Source organism: Carassius carassius, chromosome 4, assembly GCF_963082965.1.
Source record: "Carassius carassius chromosome 4, fCarCar2.1, whole genome shotgun sequence".
Taxonomy (NCBI): Eukaryota; Metazoa; Chordata; class Actinopteri; order Cypriniformes; family Cyprinidae; genus Carassius; species Carassius carassius.
Window position 1 is genome coordinate 22,332,893 of NC_081758.1, and position 25,909 is coordinate 22,358,801.

General features: G+C 38.2%; 1 protein-coding gene and 1 long non-coding RNA gene across 2 annotated transcripts in view; one reads left to right on the top strand and one right to left on the bottom strand.

Annotated features, from left to right (window-relative positions):
* Positions 1–25,909, bottom strand: part of LOC132130686 (ADP-ribosylation factor-like protein 15) — a 128,786-nt gene that overhangs the window by 86,598 nt on the left and 16,279 nt on the right. Inside the window, exons 2-3 of the mRNA XM_059542474.1 lie at positions 7,024–7,168; positions 5,536–5,595 (exon numbers count right to left, since the gene is read on the bottom strand). Of these exons, the coding sequence (XP_059398457.1) occupies positions 5,536–5,595; positions 7,024–7,168 (205 nt within the window). The remainder of the gene's footprint in view (positions 1–5,535; positions 5,596–7,023; positions 7,169–25,909) is intronic.
* Positions 963–2,067, top strand: LOC132130397 (uncharacterized). Its single transcript, XR_009428697.1, has 2 exons — positions 963–1,303; positions 1,553–2,067. It is a non-coding gene; the product is annotated as an uncharacterized LOC132130397 (long non-coding RNA).

The window sequence follows — 25,909 nt, forward strand, 5'->3', positions numbered from 1 at the left end:
TCCAGGCAGGCTCGGTGGGCACTTTTTTTGGTCGTTTTGAATTTACCCTATGGTACCGCCCGGGTTCCAAGAACGTCAAACCCGATTCTTTGTCACGTCTTTTTGATCCCTCCGCCCGTCCCGTTACTCCCGAGTGTATTTTGCCTGAGAAATGAGTGGTCTCAGCACTCATATGTGAGGTCGAGGTGAAGGTCAAGACGGCCTTAGAAGGGGTAACGCCTCCGTCCGGTTGCCCACCGAACCGTTTATTTGTGCCGGAGGAGTTAAGGTCCGAAGTTGTCCAGTGGGGTCATTGTTCTAACGTGGCTTGTCACCCAGAGATAAGTAGAACTAATGGATTGGTTAGATAACGATTCTGGTGGCCACGTATGGCTCGCGATGTCTGCGATTTTGTTTTGGCTTGCTCAGTTTGTGCCAGTGGTAAGTCATCTAACCGACCTCCTGATGGGCTTCTTCAACCGCTGTCTGTCCCTTCGAGACCCTGGTCCCATATCGCTCTAGATTTTGTTACCGCCCTCCCGCCCTCTAATGGCATGATGGTCATTTTGACCGTAGTGGACCAGTTCTCGAAGGCAGCACATTTCATTCCCTTGCCCAAATTACCGACAGCCAAGGAGACAGCGGTCACTGTTTTAGATCATGTCTTTCGGCTTCATGGCCTCCAGGTAGACGTGGTTTCGGACAGGGGATCTCAGTTTATATCCAAATTTTGGAAAGAGTTTTGCAAATTGTTAGGGGCGTCAGTTAGTTTGTCGTCGGGTTATCATCCCCAAAGCAACGGGCAATCTGAGCGAGCCGACCAAGATTTAGAGAGGACGTTGCGATGTTTGGTCTCCAAGAATCCTTCTTCCTGGAGTCAACAACTCTCTATGGTGGAGTATGGCCACAATTCGTTGCCAGTGTCAGCTACGGGCCTCTCTCCGTTTCAGTGTAGTGTAAGGTACCAGCCACCAGCGTTTCCCAGCCTGGAATCTGAAGTAGCGGTCCCCTCCACTCACGCGTTTTTCCAGAGGTGTCACCGCACCTGGACCAGAGCCCGCGAGACTCTGCTCCAGGTGAGGGAGCGCACTAAGGCCAAGGCCGATCGCCACCGGTCAAAGCCTCCCGTCTACGTCGTGGGTCAAAAAGTGTGGCTTTCTACCAGTAACATTCCTCTGCGATCCGTTTCTAATAAATTAGCTCCCAAATTTATCGGCCCGTTCACTATCACCAAAATCATTAGTCCGGTGACAGTCCACCTCAAATTACCTCCTGCGTACAAGAGGATACACCCCGCCTTTCATGTGTCCAAAATTAAACCCGTGTTTTATGCACTTATTAATCCGCCTACTCCGGTTCCCCCGCCTCCGCGTCTCGTAGATGGGAAACCGACATATTCGATTAATCGTATTCTGGACTCGAGACGGAGGGGACGAGGATTCCAGTATCTGGTGGACTGGGAATGTTACGGTCCGGAGGAGAGGAGTTGGGTACCTGCTAGGGACATATTGGATCACTCCCTTATTGATGACTACAATCAGCAGGTAGGCCCTTCTGGGAACTGCAGGAGGAGTTCTTAGAGGGGGGGGGGTACTGTCACGGTTGGTAAACCGTGATCTCGGGGTGTTTACACTTTGTGGTGAATTCTGTGTGTTCTGTGTCTGCACTGATTAGTTGTGGGCGTCTCCATTAATTGTATCAGCAACAGCTGCCACTCATTACTCATCCACTATATAATGGCTTGTCTCACGTCTTGTGTTTGTGAGATCGTTGTCTTATGTTTGATGTGGTTACCCTGTTCGTTGGCTCTCAGTGTCGTTTGCGTTTGGATGTCTGTGTTTCCCTAGAACCTCATCCTCTCTCCGCACATTCACTCAGCCACGGACACTTACCTTCGGCTCTATTCCCCGCAGTTCCTGTGCCATCCTCTCCTGCTGCTTCACGCCGTCATCATCCGGATTACTCACCTTCTCTCCACCATCAGCTGGATTCCTCACCTCTTCACCATCCCCTCGGAGTGTCGCTGTCTCATCATCATTGTTTGTTTATGTACTCACTTTATATCTTCTCATTAAATCAGTAAACTTGCATTTGCTTCCAGACTGTCCTTTCACCCACCGTCACAATTATTGCCGGTTATAATTAATAGACAAAAAATTTTTTGAAATGTAAAAAAATATTTCCTTTTACAGCAAAAGATATAAATAACTGGCTTAACATAATATGTTCACAGACATAAACTGAAATCTAAAATCAGCTACAAGTGAATTTAGGAGTCTCAACATTATATTGTGCAGTATGAAAAATGGATATTTATTGTGAGATTATTCAATTAGTGTTTTTAAAAAATAACTTTAAATGAGTGTTAGATGACAAAGGTCACCTAAATGTAAAAATAAGGAAAATGAGTAAGCACAAATTAAAATGTTCTTAATATCACCCAGACATCTATACAAATATTTTATATTACATCATATTTTCCAGTTTAAACCAGCAGATAACTTTTATCAGGGCCCTTAAAGGGATAGTTCACCCAAAAATGAAAATTTTACTTTTATCTGCTTACCCCCAGGGCATCCAAGATGTAGGTGACTTTGTTTCTTCAGTAGAACACAAACGGATATTTTTAAAATAAACCGTTGCCGTTTGTTAGTCTTATAATGCAAGTGAATGGGAATCACAGATAAAACATACAATAAAACAAAAACAAAAAACATACAAAAACAAAACCAAATTAAACCCTGCGGCTCGTGGTGATATATTGATGTGAAAAGACACAAAACGATCAGTCTGTGCAAGAAACTGAACATTATTTAATTTTTTTTTATTTTACCTCTGATGCACTAAAATTAAAAAGTGCATCAAGAAGGGCAAAGATGATTGTCTATACTAAAAAAAAAAAAATCATATTTATCATTGAACCAAATGTGCACATTTCACTGGTACACATCTATCCCTAAAAAAAAAAAAAAAAACATTAAATCAAGATATAAACTATATTTAATTTCTCCATTCAGCAAATATTATTTTTATTGAACAACAATTATTGAGACTTCTGGAATCATAAAATAGATTGTGGTTAGATAAATATATCAGTATTCCCCAAAAAAGTCTAAAAATAAACAACAGAAATATCTTGGGTCTTCGAGTCAAAAAGGTTGAGAACCACTGATCTAGATGCACAGCAGAAGAATAATATAGTTTCACCAAGAGTGGACACATCTCAGTAGGTTATATGCATCAAAGACCAAAGTAAGGCAGTTAATGGGGCAGCATATAAACACATGAACAACACATCTTTTACAGCTGCATTGCCGTTCAGGTACTCTGCAAACTTTTAGTCAGAGCAGATGTGTCCTGCTCCAGGTGATACATCAGCCTCATCTTAAAGAACACTTGAGGCCACAATCCATTAAAACATCCCTGGCGGCTCTGACCTCACCTACTGGAGAAGCTTCATTTCACGGCCCTCCATATGCATTTCAGATTTAGTAAGGCCTCCCTTTGGTTTACTGTGTTCTCTATCCCTGTTGTTTTTCTTTAAGTGGGCTCTTGATTCTGTTGCCCTGGTAAGGCCACTTGTCATGATACAGAGTGCACCTGTAATGTCCCCTGCGACCCACAAAACACATAAATCACTTCAAAGAGTGGTTCCCCAAACATTCTCATAAAAAGAGTCAGGCTCTGATTTATTTCTCTCTCCACAGACCTCTTTCTATTTAGCAGTCCTACAACAACAAACATCTTTCAACATTGTACCTGCACTCTGTTACCCAGCCGTTGGGTTTGTGGTCAGGTCATTCTCACTAACCACTAAAACTATACACCCCTCCCTCCGACGAATCAACTGAGAATGTGGATACATAAACTGATTTTATTCGTTACAATAGTAAATTTAATTTATTTTGATGCTAAAATATGTTCTCTATCCTCAGTACTGTTTGTTTATGGGCAGGGTATGAAGTCAGTCACAGCATCTTTCAGTTACAAATGAAACATGAGGCGGTATTCTGAGGTTTGCAGTTCCCCCGCCGAAAAGTGGCCTATCACCGGCTTAGATTTTGGCGACACACTGAAAATCAGCACTATTTTGGTTAAAAGGGATAATTAGATATATATGTAAAATGGAGGGTCTGAAAGAGGCTGAGATTTTGATTGCTAATTTAAATATTCGATTCATATTACTAACAAGGCAAAAATCAACTCCTAAACAATGTCCGTTATGCAATTTAATGTGTTTACAGTCTTCTACCAAGGTGAAATGGGGTGAAATACCCTAAATTAAGCCACTTTCTGTAACAATCATGTACAGATATGTGATAGATGCAGACGAGAACTATGTAATTCTGACAGAACAATATTTTGTATTGTGCATTTAATAAAATAAGTATTTCCAATATTTGTTTTAATGTGTCAAATGACCCATTTCTCTGAACTCTGGTAAACCTGCCAATGTTATTACATCTAAGGGATGAAGTTTGTATCAGGGACACAACATTGGATTGGTTCTTTTCATACCATTCAGATAGATCATTAAAGGTGACGAGTGGAAATTCATCCTCCTCCTCTGCATGACTCATGTGGGGTACCTCAGGGGTCCCTTTTGGGACCTATTTTTTTGGTTTGTATATGCTCCCCTTGGGTTCTATCATGAGGAAATATATTATTTTGTATCACTGTTTATCTCTTCTAGACTAAATTATTGCAATGCACTTTATATGGGTCTCAACCAGTCCTTGCATCTCTTCACTGGTTACAGGTACAGTATAAGATCCATTTTAAAGACTTTTTTTATGGGTTATTTGTTGTTTTTTTGTCTGTATTTTATTTTCTTACTTCTTTATAGTATCTTAATTATTTGTTTATGTACAGCACTTTGGTAGACATTAGATGTTTGACCTAAATATAAATACCTTAAAAAAAAAATTTCACAAGGTAAAAAATTGTGTTTCTTTTGGCAGAAGGGCTTGCAAACAGGGGAAGCTGGGAAATAAAAAAAGTTGATGCCTGCGATAGCCACAAATGTGCCTTTAATTTTCTGTTTGTGGCATTCATAGAACAAACAAATATGATTTGACCAGCTAGCATATTTTGTGTTGACACAGCAAAATAATAATTTTCTTGATCAGAGTTTTGTTTAGTTTTGCTGAAACAGCAAAAAATTCAGTTCAGTTGCTTGTTTTTACATTAGCTTTAGCACCCTGACTTTTTTTTTTTAGCATAAACCCTAACAAAATATATATATATTTATTCTTAAAAATAAAGTTGGGATTAAGACAATTTTATTTGAAAAGGTTCATTCTTTACAAAAAAACTAAGAATTTATTTGCTTAGCAAACACCTACTAAACTTGACTGACTTGTAATGTCTTTCTCTTTAAACCCTCTGTGCAGCTGTGGTTTTACTGGGAAGTAGGAGACACTGAGGTAAGCACCCCTTCTTAGAGTTCAGGTAGCTAAACTAAGAGATTTGTCCCAGAGACCGCTGGATTAGCATGGCAACAGTCTTCTTTCTGCTTATTGGAGAAGAGGTGATGAGTCTGTTTGTCCTTATTACCTCCTAGTTCCTTCACATTCAGTATCGCATTTTCAAATGGCAATGCCTTGATGCTGAAACCTGTGAAAGAAAACATGCGCATGTTAAAATTTCACAAATGTTGTGGTTAAGGACAATATTTGAAGTATATATTGAAATATAAATTATATTACTATATATAAAAAATAAAGAATCTAAGTTTTGAATGACATGAGGTTGGGTTGACAGTGACATCTGTGGAACATGCGATGGGACTGACCAAATCTAGACATGTATATGGGTGGTTTTTGCTACAGCACTTTTAGCAAAGTGTTTAACCTACAATAATATTGTATAAATTTAATTATCAAAAGATACATTCACTTTTTACCACTTGTGCAGTGGGCATGAGACTTCTGATTGACATTAAACATAAAAGACATTCACTTGACATTACATTCATTTTGTTAGTTTCTCACTAATGCATACAGAGGCAAATAGGGCAGACAATTGGTACTGATTAATGCAACTGAAAACATGTGAGACTGAACCTCCAAAGCCCACATTAATTTTAAGCTAATGTTCATGAGGCAAGTTCCATCAAATGCTCAACAGGTGAAAGTAAATATGTCATGAACAGGAGAGAAGCTCCATCTAGGTCTGTTTTCACAGACTAGTGACTCTGACAACCTAATCTAACCATATTTCCATGACAGTCTGCCAAATAACACTTGAATATTATAAATACTGCTTCACTAGATAGCCCAAGACAGGTGTTCACTCCAAAGACAAAGGGTGATCAACATTGGATGCACATTCTGGGTTTGTGTATTGTCTAGTGTGCTGTATACATAACTTACATAACACTCCAATTGTTGAAATGTGCCAAAGAAAGCCTGACACAACTGTGTCTTCTTTTGTGAAAAGAGCCATTTGTGTTGTTGGTAAAAACGGAAGTGATGTCTTGCATCTTCAGAGGTGAAGATATTCATGAAATATACCAGCCTGTCGCCAATGGCTCTAATGAAATCAACACTCGTCACAAGTTAGAAACTCAATGAGACAAAACCCAAACGTTCTCAAAAAAAGACACATATACACACAAGGAGCTCATCTACAAGCATGCTCTTTCTCTGGTAAAGTAGGGTACTGCTCAAAAGGAGGCTCTTAGGTAACCTGCAGCAATAACGTTACACAGCTTTTAGTACTCAGAGAGGTTGAAAAGCAAAGGGTGATAATAAAGAGAGATGTTCCAGTGTGATGGGAAAGTGTAGTGCCCGAGATATGATATATGTACTGAGTACAAATGTGGAGGCTTAGGCAAATATACTGCAAAAATAGTTGTTGTAATGATTTTTTATATTTGTTTGAGGAGCTGGCGCTTGAATTACTTGTAAATTCTTAGACTGAGTCTTTTTAGGTCACGGGACTAAATATGTGATTTGTCTCTCATATTTTGTTCCTTTTAAAAGCATGTTTTGTTGGCTTAAAGATGCTGCAGTACAAAGCTGCAGAGAAATGTTATATTACCTGAGGTTGGTACTGTGCCATCACTGATCTCATTGCACAAGCGAGATAACAGACTGGTCTTGCCAGCTCCACTCAGTCCAATGCACACAACATCATACTCTGGTCTAGCAGGAGGGGGGGTCATACAACACAACTTCTGGAGACACTAATAAAAAAAAACAAAGACAAACATGGTTAGTGACAATGAGTGGTGTGCTGATAAGCATGCTGATAAGGCTAACAATTTAAGCATATGTTTGCCAAAAAAGACAGACTGAAAATAAACTGAAGAGCATGAGCTGTCAAACGCTAATGAAGTTCCAAAGAAAGCCGCCTGCTGATGCCAATGAACTAATGCAGTGATTTGAAAAGCAACACATCTGGAGGAGAACTCCTGAACTCCTGACTTCACTGACAAAATGGGACATGAAATTCACCACACAGATGTTGCTTTCTCAGTGACCACGTTTACGAGTGTTCCTATAACTCTGCCCATTTAATGTCCAAGGGTGCATTTTTATTAAAACAGATTTGTAACGTTTTGTAATATGAAGATCACATTAAAAACATTATTGGAAACTGCTGTTTCAGCTGTTTTTAATTTTTTATTAGAATTTTTTGTGTGCATTTGTGCAGATTTTATTGTTTTACAAATAGAAAAAAGACAGTATTTTGTGTGAAAATAACACCAACTTGACTGTAACTGTTCCATATATGAAGTCATTTCCACCTCAGTGAAGAATTCTGCTGTTTCAAAAGTGAGTGTAATCGTTCAACAAGGAGATAGCAGTATCATTGAATAACATGCTTGAGATGACATATGAGAATTAAAAAATAAATAAAAAAACAATCTTTTTTCGAAATCATCTGGTGGTCATACTGTACTTAAAAAGCCAACAGATTGACGGAAAAGGTCTTTACATGTGGTGTTTACATTGGCTTTCGCTTAAGCCATTTATGACCTTTGCCTGATAAAAGAATAATGTTTACAGAGTTTACTAGACCTTACAGGTTGTATAAGAGTTATTAAGCATAACTGGTGTAAGATTGTGCAATCTAAACAAACTAGATGATTTACTGCCTCTCCTGCACTAATAGGTGCCGAGACCACCTTTCCTATTGCTTGATATTAGGACAGGCTTTATTGTAGAATTTGCTTGCCCTAACATGTAAAATAGACTGTTACCAGACAGTCAAACGCAGTCTGTGTCTGTTTAGGGGGCAGGGTGTGGAAAAGAGAGAGAGAGGCAGGATTCTGAAAGCTTGTGTCCTCATGGCAGCAGACAGACCTGTCACTTTATGAATCACTGTCTTTGACTGGAAACCTGCTGGGAGACATTAGGAGGCAAATGCAGTGTGAACCGTGAATGGGACGGTTAAAGCCGGTGTGGAGAGATCAGTATACAGAACTAAAAAGAGATATCTTTTATTAGCAGGACAGAACTAGTCTGGGCAAGGCAGGGCTTGATTCTGCCCTTCACCTCTCGATTTTTTTATTCCACATGGAAATACACTTGATGTAGTCTCTAAATAAAGAGCAGTTTCTTTCTAAATAGATAGAAAAACTTGTTCAGAAAAATGTTCACTTGGAATATGAATGTAAATGTTATGCATTCTCATAAAGCAAAATTATATTCCCAAAGGGAAAAAAAATATCTCTATCTGGCCAAAACATATTTCACATATAAAATCAAATTAATGATGCAAACAGTGTGGATTAAGGCAATATATTTGTTAATTTGTTCACATATTTCTTTTAAACATCCAAATGGCAAGATATTGCATTTCATATGGACAAAAAAATGCATTTCCAATCTTAAAATACATTTGTATTGTACTGGACTGGAGAGACATTAAAAATAGAAGGAAATAGAATTTACATCCAAAATTATCCAAAATAGATTTATGTACATTTATTTGAAAATCCATAAGAACAATATTTTTTTGATAATTTTTGCATACTCTGGGACATATTTAAAAAATATATATATATATATTAGTGGTGGGCCGTTATCGGCGTTAACTTGCTACGCTAACATGAGACTCTTATCAGGCGATAAAAAAAATATCGCTGTTAATCTATTCTCAAAGTTGGGTTGGCAGCCGGGTCTATTCTACGCAAGCTATGATGACTTTCACCTTGATATTTTAGCGCGGATGTATGAAATTACCACATTAAATGTGACGTGCTAACATGGATGCAGCTGGAGCCGCCGGGTTTGCTTCAGGGAATTTTTTTTAAAGAAACTTCCCAATGGAAACCTCGACAAGCCTTTATCACACATACTCCGTCTGCAGTGCGTATGCGGATTCCAACATTCACACTGCACGCGGTTGCAGTCCATCAGTGCGTTCAAGGAGCGGTGCGTCTGCAGCAGTGCAGTGCAGTCACTGTCACTTTCATTCAGCAGGTGCAGCACAGCAAAAATAGACTCGGTACGAAACGATCGCTGCACTGCTGCAGACGCACCGCTCCTTGAACGCACTGATGGACTGCAACCGCGTGCAGTGTGAATGTTGGAATCAGTTAACATGGGTGCGTAAAAAAATACGTAATAATATTGCTGTATGAGTTTGTGTAACTTTGTGTAACTGTTTATGTAAAGTGCTGTTAGTCAAAACTTCTAAATTCTGCCACAGAGCCTCTTCTGCCATCTTCTAACGTTACAGCTCACTCATGTATTATGTAATTCTTCCTGAATCCTAATAGGGACAGCAAAGACTTGTAGGCAAACAAATGTGTCATTTTCTCTGGTGCTCTTCCATCACTAAAAGCCTAAATGACTTTCACAGGAACAGCCACAGAGAAGCCACACATAGTCGGTCAGCCGCATATGCTTCTGCTTTGTCACACAGCAACCTGGACATCTGGTTCTGTAAGAGGCTGATGAATTTACCCTATTCACCCCACCTTCACTTACAGTGCTCAGACGGGATGATAAATTTACATCAGTTGCTAAAGGCATGTCCTGGAGCTTTGACCCCATGGCCCATCAGGGCTCCCACAGGAGCACAGGGCCACACACTTCAGCACCCTATGTTGTTGCAAGAAAGCAAAATAAAGGATTTCCCAGGTGTCCGAGAAGAGAAGTCACATTTAAACAACTGTTTGGTCAGGATTTTTCTCGTGCCAGTGAGGAAGGTTGAAACAGACACTCCTGCCAAAAAGGGTTTCTATATGTCGAGAAATACTAACTCTTGATTGATTCTTTTGGCTCTCTTCATATTGGACGCATTTTAATTGTTCATGAGCCTCGAGACATTACCTCACCGATGTTGGGCCAGTTGTAAAAGCCGATGAACTGTTTTTATGTTAATGAAGATGTTTGAAGGTATAAATATTCCACACTGACAACAGCTGTGACACGGCACTGATGCATTTTTAGATGAAATGTTTCACTAAAAGGTACACACACAAAAAAAAAACACTCTCAAGTCCCCTTATCCCACGCAGCTTTCTATTTAGAAAAAGATGTCAAGACATCAAATGGCCGATGTAATTAAAAGGCCTGGCATAGTTCCAAGCCCTGGCACCAAAACAAAGATACGACAGCACTAGAATCCAGAACGGCAGAGAGGGGAACACAGCTGGGCCAAATCCACTCAGCATTGCCACAATATTGAATCTTCACCCCTATGGAAGCAACGCTGAACAATGTGCCACTGCAAAAACAACTCCCTGCCTGCCAAATTCTACTGAATGGACCCCTCGGCTGAGTGAAGGGGACCCTGTCTGCTCCATGCAATAAAGAAAAACAGTCGTCTGACTTCCATCATGAGAAAAGTAACATGCTTTGCATTCTACCGCTCTGGAGCATAGTGAACAGCAGCGACAACAGCAATCGCTCTGGGGGGTTATTGGCCAAAGGCTTAATCCTTACAAATGCATACTGTATAGAGATACTGTTGGTTGGGGGGAGGGGGGTCTAAAGGGTCCGTCTGTCCCCCAGACATGTGATGGCCAGCCATTGCTCACTTGTCTGCTCTATTTTAATTGACAGCTTTGTATTTTTAGAGCCAATAAATGAAGGGGTGAAAGCAAGGGAAGTACCACACAGACAGACAGGCCTCACATTTCACTCATTTGCCCTCTGAGAGTCTGAAGACAGAGCAGACGTTTGCTTTTGAAGCATCAGGCAGTGATGCCATCCTGTTTGACCCACCTGCACCTCTACAGTATGCAACGCCCATTGCCATGGCTTTGACGGTGTCACTGTTTGGCACCTCAAAGGTTCTCTGCATTCTTGCACCTCATATCATTACAAATATGTTAATTGTTATTTTGACCATGGGATACAAAATAACAATATTTTTAAAGAATCTTCATATACATTTTTATATACAACAACACAATGTTAAAAACATAAAAATATTATTAATACAAAAAATGCCATTGATAATGAATAAATAACTAATTACAAATTATAACAATAACAATATTAATAAAAAAAAACAACTAATGGTGATTTATGACTTGCACGAGGGGGCTTAAATTCAGGTCTTTTCTAAGAATACGCAATATATCATTATTATATCAGTTATCAGTTTTGTTTATTTAATTACATTTATTGGATATATATCAGATGATATTAAATTGTGGATGATCATTTCCCCTACATTTAAATTACTTTTGACATCATCCGATGGTAACTTAAAATTTATTTAAATATTATATTGTTTTATATATATTAAATATGTTTATATATACAGTATATATATGTGTGTGTGTGTTTAAGGCATAAATAATCATTGTAAAAATTATCAAATCTCAATATAAATATAATTGTTTAATAGGCTACTGTAGGCTACATTATAATGTTATAATTTGCTTATAGCAATTAACATTTTTATTTATAGAAAATAGAATGTAGATATATAAAATATTGCAGTATGGCTTTTAGCAGTATCAGTATACATGAAAATAATTTAGATAATAATCTGCTTGGTATCAGAAAGAACTTTTATATGAATCTTCTTTACATAAAGCTAGTGCACAACTTGAACAAACTACAACAGGTAAAGCTGTCAGCTTTGTGTCAGCAATATCGTTAACAATTCTCGTTTATAATCATTAATAATATGGCTTCTTCTAAACAAGATCTTAGGTCTATGCTGTGTTCTGTTATTGCGTGAACTTCATTATTTGAAGTGCACCTGCCATGCAGTAATCACAACAAAATACAAACAAATACAGTTTTTTGGCACTCTTTAATGCAGCAGCCGTGATCGCTTTAGCGCCTCAGTTCAACCCATTTAATCTTTCTCTTTACTACTACAGTACATAGTATATATAATGAACATGAATTAACAACAAAAGGTAGGCTATTTTATAAGAGAGCCTACAGTACAACTTACTGAAATGTCTAGTTTAAAAGCTCGTTCAGTGTTTCAAACCACGGAAAACATGTAAAACTTGTAAACATTACAACGTTATAATACATTTACCACAGAATAACCATTCGGTGTCCATAAGCTCATCAGTCAGCTTGTAAAATAACTATAAAGAGAAGGATTTTGCTATATTTATGCGCTATTGCATTTTAATATTTTTACTTAACGTGTTGTCTACATGGTTCAACTCTTCCTATAAAATTGCATTTTAATAATCAAGAAAAACAAACTGAAAGTGTGAAAGACATAAACTCTTAAAAATAACAAAGTGCTAAAAAGGGGTCTTCACAGAACCATTTTTGGTTCCACAAAGAACCATTCAGTCAAAGGTTTTTTAAAGAACCATCTCTTTCTCAACTTTTTATAATCCGAAGAAACTTCTTTTGCCACAAAGAACCTTTTGTGAAAGGTAAAGGGTTCTTCAGTTCAGATGTTAAAGGTTCTTTAGGAAACCATTAGGTAAAAAAAAAAGGTTCTTCAGTGGAATTGTGAAGTACCGTTATTTTTAAGAGTGTATTAAAACATTTGCAGGATGCACTGAGGAGAAGCCCAAACTACACTCAGTGGCCATGTGATGCTTATGGTCCATGATTTTAGTACAGATATTGAACAATTCTTTGTGACTGTATATTTCAAGTTGGAAAAGACATTTCGTTCCCACTTTAAGTGAACCTTAGTTTCCAGGTCATCTACAAGATGGATTAAAATGCTGATAAAGTCGAGAAAAGATGTAACATAAACACATGACAGTATGATTTAAATGTTAAAATGTAAACAAAAATAATGACAATAATAATAAAATAAATAAAACACGTTTATTCTGTGGCACCTAAAAAATAATTTGCCGCCTAAGTTTTTTTTCTTATAGTAGCCAATTGATCTTTACTCAAGTTTTTTGTTTGGAGCCCTGACCAGCAGTACTGTCACATCTTTTGCGGTGAAATGTGAACGGAGAATGCCATTTGGGCTGAGGTACTGAATTCAGTACAAAACTGAGCCAACATGAATCCCCTTCCAAAGCCACAAGCATCAGGTTCATCTTTCACTGATCAGGAGGGTGTGTCTCTGGAAGTAAAGACATACTGTAGATCATCTCCTGCATTCAATAGATGGCACACTCAAGTAAGCCCCACTTTGCCAGATCAGCGTATTCCATCTTGCTATTAATTCAGGGTGTGGAAGTAAACTGCAATAGATTTAATGGCACAATGGAAAGTTATTAGCCAAAAATTGTGCCAGCAATGATCAACAAATATAAAAATGCCTAGCTGTAATCAATCAAAGCAAAGAGCCAAACAGCTTTAGGTCATGCCAAAACAAGTCCATAATGAACAACATCTGATAAAAATAGCACTGCGGAGTGGAAAATATTGCAGTAAAATTAGCGCAGGTCCACATTCACTACAGGACATCGTATTTCACCATCCAAAACCAGCCTTATTAAGCAAAATGAGCTAAATGCAATTTAGCATAATGTCCGGACACTAACTTGTTTACTGACTTTATTTCTCGTTATTACAGCTATATCGTGTAATTGTAACTTTATATCTCAAAACTGACTATTTATCATTAATGCTGCTGCTATATCATGTAATTGTGACTAACACTATTGTATTTTGACTAAACAGCTGGCAGGAATGTATTGACACAATATGTTAACCAATCAGAAGATCTTCGCAAGTAACATTTAGCCTATTGCATTTATTCCTTATACATATCTGGACTACAATGAATGAAATTACAAAGTTATGAATTACAAGGTTAAAAATTGGTTTATAATCAATTATCAGAAGGTCAAATGTCAAAGTATGTAAAACAAAAAATGCAAAGAATGTAAAGCGATCATTACAAGGTTACAAATAGTGCACAATTTTTTTTAAACATATACATAATCTGCAGTTATGCCAACATCAGTAGCTTTCCCTGCAGTAATTAAAATGTTGATGCCTTTCCAGGATATTGTGGGGTCAGTCAGGTTTGTTTTTATTGTGTCCAAAACAGACTACAGTAAGGGCCAATGAGCTTGCGAACGGGGGAGGGGCAGTCGAGAGCGACACCAGACAGACCCAGGCAGACCAGTCTGAGCCTGGCATTCCCAAACACACCTCACTAGCATCCCAGCCAGCGACCCTTCCCTGCCCAGACACCCGTTAGAAACACTTGCTGCAGGGATCAGAAGTGACCTTTGATTTGACAGTGCTTTATATGGATGCCCAGATGGAGCAACAGGGTAACAAACACCAGTCATAACACAGTTCTGACTACACTCCAGCTCATAGTGAGAGTCCATGGCAGTCTGGGGTAATGGTGGTGGGGGGGCCTTCATTCATCTTTTTTCGCTTCATGTTGATGTTTGTGGCTTATGGAGGGTTGGCAATCGTAGGAGGGCTAGGGGGAATGGTTATACGAACTGTTATTGAGTGGGAGTTTGTGCCAGTAAAGTGGCGCACCCCATATGGAGAGATGTAAAAAAAAAATGCATGCCGTACATGCTAAATACATGCTGTCACCATACCAACCACACACTGGTTACTACAGTACATCGTTGAGTAAATCTGGAAAGAAACTACATTTGAAACTCAATGAGTTTCAAGTTCGCTGTGCTACTTAAAATAAAACCTGATGATATGTTTCCCGTATTAAAGTATTTAGTGTATCCAAAATATGAAAACAGTTAGCTTTCATAATGCCTAAAAGATGTGCTACATAGAAACAACCTTAATGAAGCATTTATAGGCAAAAGTTTAACACTTTCTTTTCTAAGAAATCTTTGCACACACATATTCCCCCAAGTCTCAGAAAAGAATGCGCATAAATTGGTACAAAAGCTCGTCACTGGGAGAACTTGCCCCTTATGCCAATATGCAACTTTTAGGGGTATAGACAGTTTTAAAATTGTGTCCCTTTAAGGGTACATCCTCAGTGACAATCTGCTGACCCATTTTTCTGTGTAATAAGAATTCAGAATTTTTGTATTCGTTTTCTTTTGTATTGCTTTGCAACATGTTAACCTGACAATGTGTATTTTCATACCTGCAATCTAAACCAGTAAAGATCCTCCACACTTCAAGAGCCGCTTCATTGAAGTTTACTATATAGGGCTACAGCTCCCCCTAGCTACCACTGTATGTACTGTATTTACTTGAAGCTGACAAGCCCTGCTGTTACCCATCACAAACTGAACATATTTTTTTCATTGCTGATTTGTTTGAAGCTTTCTCAATATTGTCGTAATAGTAAACTACACATATATACTTTGGCTTATCACACATTGAAACCATGCTTGGTGAAGCTGCATAACTGAGTCCACAGTGTCCAGATCAATTTTCTCTCCTAAACATAAACAAAAAAAAAACCTGAACTTTTTCTGCTCAAAGTGCTTTTAGTATACATAATGAACATAATGTTCCTAAACAATCACATATTTGAAAAGAAAGAATATAAAACAGTAAATTACAACCCGAATTCCGGAAAAGTTGGGACGTTTTTAAAATTTTAATAAAATGAAAACTAAAAGACTTTCAAATCACATGAGCCAATATTTTATTCACAATAGAACATAGATAACATAGCAAATGTTTAAACTGAGAAAGTTTACAATTTTATGCACAAAATGAGCTCATTTCAATTTTGATTTCTGCTACAGGTCTCAAAATAGTTGGGACGGGGCATGTTTACCATGGTGTAGCATCTCCTCTTCTTTTCAAAACAGTTTGAAGACGTCTGGGCATTGAGGCTATGAGTTGCTGGAGTTTTGCTGTTGGAATTTGGTCCCATTCTTGCCTTATATAGATTTCCAGCTGGTGAAGAGTTCGTGGTCGTCTTTGACGTATTTTTCGTTTAATGATGCGCCAAATGTTCTCTATAGGTGAAAGATCTGGACTGCAGGCAGGCCAGGTTAGCACCCGGACTCTTCTACGACGAAGCCATGCTGTTGTTATAGCTGCAGTATGTGGTTTTGCATTGTCCTGCTGAAATAAACAAGGCCTTCCCTGAAATAGACGTTGTTTGGAGGGAAGCATATGTTGCTCTAAAACCTTTATATACCTTTCAGCGTTCACAGAGCCTTCCAAAACATGCAAGCTGCCCATACCGTATGCACTTATGCACCCCCATACCATCAGAGATGCTGGCTTTTGAACTGAACGCTGATAACATGCTGGAAGGTCTCCCTCCTCTTTAGCCCGGAGGACACGGCGTCCGTGATTTCCAACAGGAATGTCAAATTTGGACTCGTCTGACCATAAAACACTATTCCACTTTGAAATAGTCCATTTTAAATGAGCCTTGGCCCACAGGACACGACGGCGCTTCTGGACCATGTTCACATATGGCTTCCTTTTTGCATTATAGAGCTTTAGTTGGCATCTGCTGATGGCACGGCAGATTGTGTTTACCGACAGTGGTTTCTGAAAGTATTCCTGGGCCCATTTAGTAATGTCATTGACACAATCATGCCGATGAGTGATGCAGTGTCGTCTGAGAGCCTGAAGACCACGGGCATCCAATAAAGGTCTCCGGCCTTGTCCCTTACGCACAGAGATTTCTCCAGTTTCTCTGAATCTTTTGATGATGTTATGCACTGTAGATGATGAGATTTGCAAAGCCTTTGCAATTTGACGTTGAGGAACATAGTTTTCCAAAAATATTTTACGCAGTCTTTCACAGATTGGAGAGCCTCTGCTTCTCTAAGACAAAGCTTTTATAGCTAATCATGTTACAGACCTGATATCAATTAACTTAATTAATCACTAGATGTTCTCCCAGCTGAATCTTTTCAAAACTGCTTGCTTTTTTAGCCATTTGTTGCCCCCGTGCCAACTTTTTTGAGACCTGTAGCAGGCATTAAATTTTAAATGAGCTAATTAAGTGGATAAAAGTGTAAAATTTCTCAGTTTAAACATTTGCTACGTTATCTATGTTCTATTGTGAATAAAATATTGGCTCATGTGATTTGAAATTCTTTTAGTTTTCATTTTATTAAAATTTAAAAAACGTCCCAACTTTTCCGGAATTCGGGTTGTAGTATATGTGTTAGATAATCACCCCAACCAATCACAAAATAATAAAAAAAAAAAAAAGCTGGTTTTATAAGAGCTGCATGATTGATAATTATTGAGATTATTGAGAATTATTTGTCCAGTAAACATCCCTTAAGTAATGTCAAGTCCTTGCATAACACAAGCCTTCCGACAGAGGTTAAAAACAGCCGTGGAAAAAATTTGGAATGAGGACGGGCAAAATATTTCCCAGTAGGTGATCCTCTTGCTGATATCAGGTTACTTGTAGCTGGCCACATTTATGAACCCCAGTAACCTACATACATGGGCATCTTCAGTTCCCCTTCAAGCCCTCAACTTAGCCCCCATGGCCCTTTATCTAAAACAGGAGAAACCCTAAGACAATAGAGCGGTAGTGTCTATTGTCATGGCCCACGAAAGGCCCCCCAGCTGCGCTTCACATGCACCACAAACACTTCAGCCTCATCACGGGGGATTTTCAAACCCTGTGCAGCCATTGTTCTGACCTACCTTGGGTGACCAACTGAAAGCTGCTTGGTTTGAAAGTGATGTCTGGATGAGCTGAAAGCATCATAAATGTATGAAAAAAGTGGTCCATATTACTTATGTGTAGTATGAAGAGCAACAGAACACAATTTAAGTCAAGATTCACTGACATCCACCCTAGCTCTCCTAGATGCACTGACAAAAGTAAAAATTTCCAATTTAACGATTAGTGAATTATGTTTTTTTGGAGTGTCTCTTTTCAATAAATTTCTGTTTACAAAACAAATGTGAATCTTTTGTTCATCAGGGATTATCCGAGACAATCTGAAGGATCAGGATGAGGGCTAATTAAGCATTTTTTAACCCTGATAGCACATGCACATTTCGGAGATGTCTATTTGATGTCTAGAGTGTTTGCTCATCTGCAATATGTCCATAGGATGTTTCAGCAGATGATTTCTCTCCTTTTCCCGATAAAGTTTTCCCGATTTTAATCCCGAATGTTTTCCCATTCAAAGATTTAGGAGATGTACTTGCATGAATGAAATAGCTGCCAGAGAGCCATTTCAAAGATGGCTGCTGAGTGAAATGACTTGCCTTAAAGAGACTTTGATCTATTCTAGCACATCACAAACATGTTAAAGCTTTCGTCTTTAGCATACTTGAGGCACACTTTGCATCACTAGAAAATAATTTATTTACTGTTTGCCGTCAGAATATCTGGGATGGTGCAGTCATGGGTTACGTTTTGTTTCAGATTTGACGGACAGACTGCATTCTGAAACCGTGAGCTTCATGCTTTCTAACCTTATCTCCCCTTTTCCCCCTTTATGTTGCAAGTATTCTGCTTATTATACATATAAAATACAAGTTTATTTTCCATATTCATAATTGTGACCACAAAGTTTGTTAACATTGTCTCCCACTGTAGCATGTTAACATTTACCAATGTCTTCATAGAGTGCATATCGTCAGACTCTGTTCCATGTCTTGTATTGTGTTTTCCTCCCCCACATGATCCATGTTGATGATTATGTCCTTATTAGGTTTTTCCTGTTCCTGTCCCCATTTAGTTCTATCAGTTCAAGGTAGTGTTGTCAAAAGACCTGGTATTTCGGTACCAAGTCGGTACTAAAAAAATTAAAACGCTATGGTACCAGGTTTTCTTAAGTACCGGTGGTACCGATTACCTGGTCAACCTTGATGCACTAAAGCAAAGAGACTATCCTAAAGCTCTCCTCTCCCAGTGTTGCCAAGTCCACGGTTTTCCCAAAGAATTGGGCTAATTTAAAACTGTTGCCTTGGACCTCCATTTATCTTCGGAACACAGTTTAAGATATTTTAGATTTAGTCCGAGAGCTCTCAGTCCCTCCATTGAAGCTGTGTGTACGGTCTACTATCCATGTCCAGAAAGGTAATAAAAACATCATCAAAGTAGTCCATGTGACATCAAAGGGTCAGTTAGAATATTTTGAAGCATTGAAAATACATTTTGGTCCAAAAATAGCAAAAACTATGACTTGTCTTCTCTTCCGGTCTGTTGTGAGAGAGTTCAATATAAATCAGTTTGTCATATCCGGTTTGCGAACGAATCATTCGATGTAACCGGATCTTTTTGAACCAGTTCAGCAAATCGAACTGAATCGTTTTAAACGGTTCGCGTTTCCAATACGCATTAATCCACAAATGACTTGAGCTGTTAACTTTTTAAATTTGGCTGACACTCCCTTGGAGTTAAAACAAACCAATATCCCGGAGTAATTCATTTACTCAAACAGTACACTGACTGAACTGATGTGGAGAGAGAGATGAACACCGAGCCGAGCCAGATAATGACTCGTTCTCGAGTCAAGAACCGGTTGCATCGGTTTTCGGATCACCAGTAGTTCTTTCAGACAGTTCGATTAAATAAATCGGTTGAAGAAAATGGTTCACCGGTTCTTTTGTGCTTGACGTAATGGCGTCATTGGCGATGGTTGCCCTTGATTCAAGCCTTCGGTTTACCCGCGCTCATAACATTAGCACAGAATCAGTTCAGAATCAATCACCAAAAGAATCAGTTCGGTTCAGACGCTCTGTGTGTCGGTCTGCTTCATGCTGAATCACACATGCGCAGTATCATCAGCTCCTCGGTTCTCGAATTGGACACATCTGACAGAAACGGTTCTTGACTCGTGAACGAGTCATTATCTGGCTCGGCTCGGTGTTCATCTTCAGTTCTCTCTTCACAGCAGTTCAGTCAGTGTACTGTTTGAGTGCATGAATTACTCCGGGATATTGGTTTGCTTTAACTCAGAGGGAGTGTCAGCCACATTAAAAAAGTTAACAGCTCAAGTCATTTGTGGATTAATGCGTATTGGATAAGCAAACCGTTTCAAAGGACTCAGTTCGATTTGGTGAACTGGTTCAAAAAGATCCGGTTACATCGAATGATTCGTTCGCGAACCGGATATGACAAACTGCTTTGTTTTGAACTCTCTCACAACAGACACAGAAGAGAAGACAATGCTGAATAGTTTTCGCTATTTTTGGACCAAAATGTATTTTCGATGCTTCAAAATATTCTAACTGACCCTCTGATGTCACATGGACTGCTTTGATGATGTTTTTCTTTCCTTTCTGGACATGGACAGTAAACCGTACACACAGTTTCAATGGAGGGACTGAGAGCTCTCAGACTTAATCTAAAATATCTTAAACTGTGTTCCAAAGATAAATATAGGTCTAACTACATGAAGGTAAGTTATTAATAACATAATTATGATTTTTGGGTGAACTATCGCTTTAAGAGGAAGAAATGGATCAAACTAACAAAACACCCCAATCAAGTTCAAGCAGGTGAGTTTCAATAATTTTTTTTAATTTAGAGCTTCTGTTATGAATATTATTCCATATTTTAATTTGAATGTTGAAGCACGTCTAACACTAATATAATGAGCATTTGAATGAAGTTTCTTTGTTAACTATTTAATGCTCCTATAACTTTTATTACTGTAAAAAACAGGAGGACAATACAGTTTATTCTATTTTTACACACCAGAGGCTTTTAAATGAACTGTGTATCCAAAATATATGTGTTAGAGAATGTACAAATGTATGGTTAACTGTGTTTAAGTCATATCAGTTCATCAGAAAAACAGTTCCGTTTTATTTTATTTTATTTTTTTAGTTGTAATTATTGGCTGAATATCTCTAGCAGCAAGTTTTAAAAGCCCTTTAATATGAACAAATATGAACAGTTTGGATTAAATAAAAGTACAGTCAAATTTTATCTCCAGTATAGACTTTACTGTACAATGACTTAAAGTTTCCTAACACGTGTTAGATCTAGTAACAACTTACAGTGAGTGAACAATATATTTTTACAACATTCATTAATGTTTGTGAATGTTAATACAAACACATGATTATTCATGTTTGTTCATTGTGCATTAAATTATTTGAATAGATTTAACGTGATTTATGTATTAATCGATTTTGAAATTAACCCCAAGAAGAATAATTGCCATAAAACTATTGTTTATTGTTAGGCCATGTTATCTAACATATGAAATCTTATTGTAAAGTGTTATTAATACTACAATATCCATCTATTTGATATACACACAATATATGTAATCTTATCTAAATTTATTATAACAGCTGAGGTTTGTTATTTACTGAAAAGTTTTTTAGATGGTCAATGATCTAATACTGCATTTGGTCAGACTCAGTCCATTGCTTCACTTAAGTATATTATATTTTCCTTTTACAGCTGCAGACTGAAGAAGATCCTGAAACACACCAGCAAGCCCTAAAACAGACAACAGTTTACAGATGTTTTTCACTGGCAGCAGAACTATGACTAAACTTTGGGGTGGAACTTGTTTACTTTTTTCATGCACTTTAGTTATAGAAAAACTTGAGACAATTTTAAATAAGTATAAAGAATTGCATTGGTTTTATACATTTAATTTTTGTTTAACATTATTAATAAAAAATAATGTTCAATTAGCATGCTTTTTTGTTTTGCTTTGGTACCGAAATTGGTACCGAGAACCGTGGATTTTCACTGGTATTGGTACTAAATACCGAAATTTTGGTACAGTGACATCACTAGTTCCAGGTGTTCCCTATTATGATCATTTGTTCCCATGTGTGTCCCATTAGTTCCCCTGTTCTTAAGCCTTGTGTTTCCTTGTCTCCAGCATCAGTTATTGTACGTCGATGTTGTGCTACAAGATGTTTCTCCCCTTCTGAAGTTCCCTAAAATTTCCTTGTTGATGTACTCCATGTCTCCTCGTTACTCGCTCCTCCTGTAGGCAACCATGACAGAATACCTGATCAAAAACAGAAAGTTAGCGGTGCCCATTCTCCCTGGTTTATTTCCAGTTTTTTATTATGCTTGTTTTTTACCCCTGCAATCATGGAAATTGCTGCACGTTTCTCTGCCCTAGTCTACAGAGATCTCCCCTTTGTTGAGCACGCCCAGGAGTTCTGCACGCTTGCCACAGCAACAGCTTTAGATGATGCCACCATCAACTTGCTGTCCGCCGGCTGTGGCATTCTCAAGCCCACTGGGTGCCCTATTCACCCATAACCAAGGGGGAAGGATGAGGAGAAAAAAGTTCAGTCCTCATCCCAGCCCCAGAGCTTGCTTCAGTGTTGGCTCCAGCCCCAGAGTTCGCTCCAGTGTCAGCTCCAGCCCCTGTGCTCACTCTAGTGTGAGCTCCAGTCCCTGAGTGTAGCCTAGTGAGGCCTCCCTCCAGAAGGGAAAGCGGTTCAGATGAATGTTTTCATGTTCTTCACAACCCAAGGCCACATTCATGCACAGTTGGGACCTTCCCATGAAGGACAGAGACTATAGCAACGGGAGCAGAACAGAGGGTGCTGGGCATTTGATACGAAAATACATTTTGTAATTGGGAAGGTTTAGTGATCAGTGTTTAGCTCGGCCATATTAGCATTAGGCGGCATTTTGTGAAATTTTGTGAAAAAAAAATTTCACATCGATCTAGAAGATCAAAGCCAGAGGGCCCCCTTTTGAATGTGCTGCAATTAATGTCTGAGGCCCAAGGGGGTTGGGGTACCCCAAAAACAGGGCTGTTGGGGAGGGTACTTGCCGTTCTAAAATCAGTAATCAGACATTTTCAAAAAGCATCTATTTATCTGAGATGTGCTCAGTTTTTTATTAGAAACAAACCTATGGACTCTGGCGAGTGTGGGAAAAATCCTTCATAAATGCAAATGCATCAAACCTGTTAACTCCTCCCTAACAAGCATCTCTAGCCTCCCACACCTCTAAGTATCACCCTTAATGTTGGGCGATATGCTCCATAGTCTTCGTATTTTATTCATCAGTCTGTGAGTTAGCCACTACACAATATCATTGTCACGATCATTAGTTGGAGTGCCCATGATCTTCAGTAGAGGGCACTCCACTCAGGACTCATTCAGAACTCCATTTCCCATCCTGCCTCATTCCTGGTACTGATTGCACACACACACCTCTGCATCTGCTCTCACACCTGCACCACATTTCAGCTAATACACACATACACACACATATAAGCAGCACACTCACTCCACCACATTGCGAAGTCTTGTTTAGCCCTGTCTACATTTCCGAGCGATTTTCCCTGTGTTTGTTATTCCCGTGTTTGACCTTTGGACTGTGTATTCCGACTCTGATTCTCTGCTGCCTGTCCCGATCTCTGCTTGTTTCTGGTTACGATTCTGGTTATCCCTGACACCCCTGACGCCATTCCTGATCTCTGCCTGTCTGACCATTCTGTTTAATAACAGAATTAAATTAAACTCTCTCTTCGTAACAATCATTGTGCTAATTTAATTATTTACTTCGTTTTATAGCCAGAGAGTGAACCAACTGTGTAGTGTGTAATCTATCAACTACACATTATATTGTTTTAGTCAAATAGTCTATTTATGTCATGTCATAAAATATTTTTAATATGACTGAATTTGTTTTTAACAATCACAATTACTCAGTACCAGTGTTGGGGAGTAACTAGTTACATGTAACGGCGTTACGTAATTTAATTACAAAATTATTGTAACTGTAGTTACAGTTACTAAGAAAAAATGAGTAATTAAATTACAGTTACTTATGAAATTTTTAACGATTACAAAGGGGATTACATTTGAATATTTACACACATCCACATACAGATTTAACTGATTTATTTCCCAAATTGCACTGACTATTCTGAGACATACCGCCCTAATAATTTCCGGGATGCGGAAATACAGTCTGGTTCGTAGAATCCAGTCATAAAAACGAAATGCCTAACGCGGACGGAATATGCCACATTTTGGATGACTAAATCAAAAGTAGGTCAGTACACTTGAATCAAAACATGACATTGACTAGTGTCTGTGAATATAAAGCCCCAAAAATGCAATATATGACTTGCACATTCTGCGTGTCTGTGGAAATCAGGCGCGGACTGGACACCGGGAGAACCGGGACAATTCCCGGTGGCCTGGCAGCCGATTTTGCCCCACTATTTAATATCATTATTGTATAATTGTCTGCCGAATGTACTAAAGCGATCATTTGCGAATCCGCCATTTGATAATTAAATCTCTAATAAGTCATGAAGTGTTAGTTGTGACTCGCGCCTCCGCCAAACGGTTTGGATCAGACTCAGAGTAATCAATGAGAGAGAGAGAGAGAGAGAGAGAGAGAGAGAGAGAGAGAGAGAGAGAGAGAGAGAGAGAGAGAGAGAGAGAGAGAGAGAGAGAGAGAGAGAGAGAGAGAGAGTGGACTGCTGGAGCAGAGAAGCAGAACTCCTGTTTAGGGTTTCAGGTCAGTTTCATCTGTAAAGATGCTTTTTTGTCTTTGTTTTTTTATTTATTTAATCAAGCAGCAGCACGTTGCTCATCAGTCATCACTCAAAATACTATATAAAGGACATCATTATTATCTGTTGTAATGTTACAGTAGGAATTTAGCTGAAAAAAAATCCGATTTTTTTAATAGGTTTAGGGGGAGCTACCACAGACAACAACACAACCCTTACGAAAATTAACATTTTAATATTTAACTATAAATCCAGAGAAAATGGTTACTATTGGTTAACTGTGGTAACCAAAAATGTAAAATTATTTTACAAATGTATTTATTTAAAAATAAATACAAATCCATTTGCAAAAAAAAAAAATATTTTACTTTTATATAGGCTAATAAAAGCATGTTTAACTTTTGTAAGGGAAAAACATGACTCGTGTACAGTATTAGGATTTTTCTATAAAGATATTGTAGTATTGTAGAGTATTGTATTGTAAAGTATAGTTTTGTTCAATCATGAGAGAGATGGATAACAGGGCAAAATAAAGAGACTGAAGAGAAAAATGGAAGTGAAGGTGCAGTTCAGGAGAGAACTTTTAATTATTTTGCATTTCCCCAAATTAAAGATTTAAACCTTTTTTGTCAGGTCCATACAAAAAATAGTTTTGTCCATGAATTTCTTTGTATGAGTTTGAATTTTCCAGTCTGAGTTTTTTTCCCAGTCCGCCCCTCCTGTAAATTAATGGCAAAGACATGGTTTCATTTACTACACATATATAGGCCTGCTGAAGCTCGCAGTGTTTTCAACCTCTGCCATCTCAATATAGGAGTACACGAGCACATAAACATAATTTCTAGAACTGCTCTGTGTCACTTCATGTGCATTTTACTTATTTTGAGAAAACTATCATCATATACAGAGACAGCAGTTTCAAAAAAACACCAATGTTTCAGGAGTTTATTACACAGAATACGTCACATGCTTATTAGATAACTGTATTTAAGTTGATGTATATGCTTTTATTTATTATTCTTTAATTTTCACAAATTTATAAAAGTAATCAAAAAGTACTCAAAAGTAATTAGTTACTTTACTTTAATAAAGTAATTGAAAAAGTTACACTACTATTACATTTTAAACAAGGTAACTTGTAATCTGTAACCTATTACATTTCCAAAGTAACCTTCCCAACACTGCTCAGTACTAAAAACTAATCTG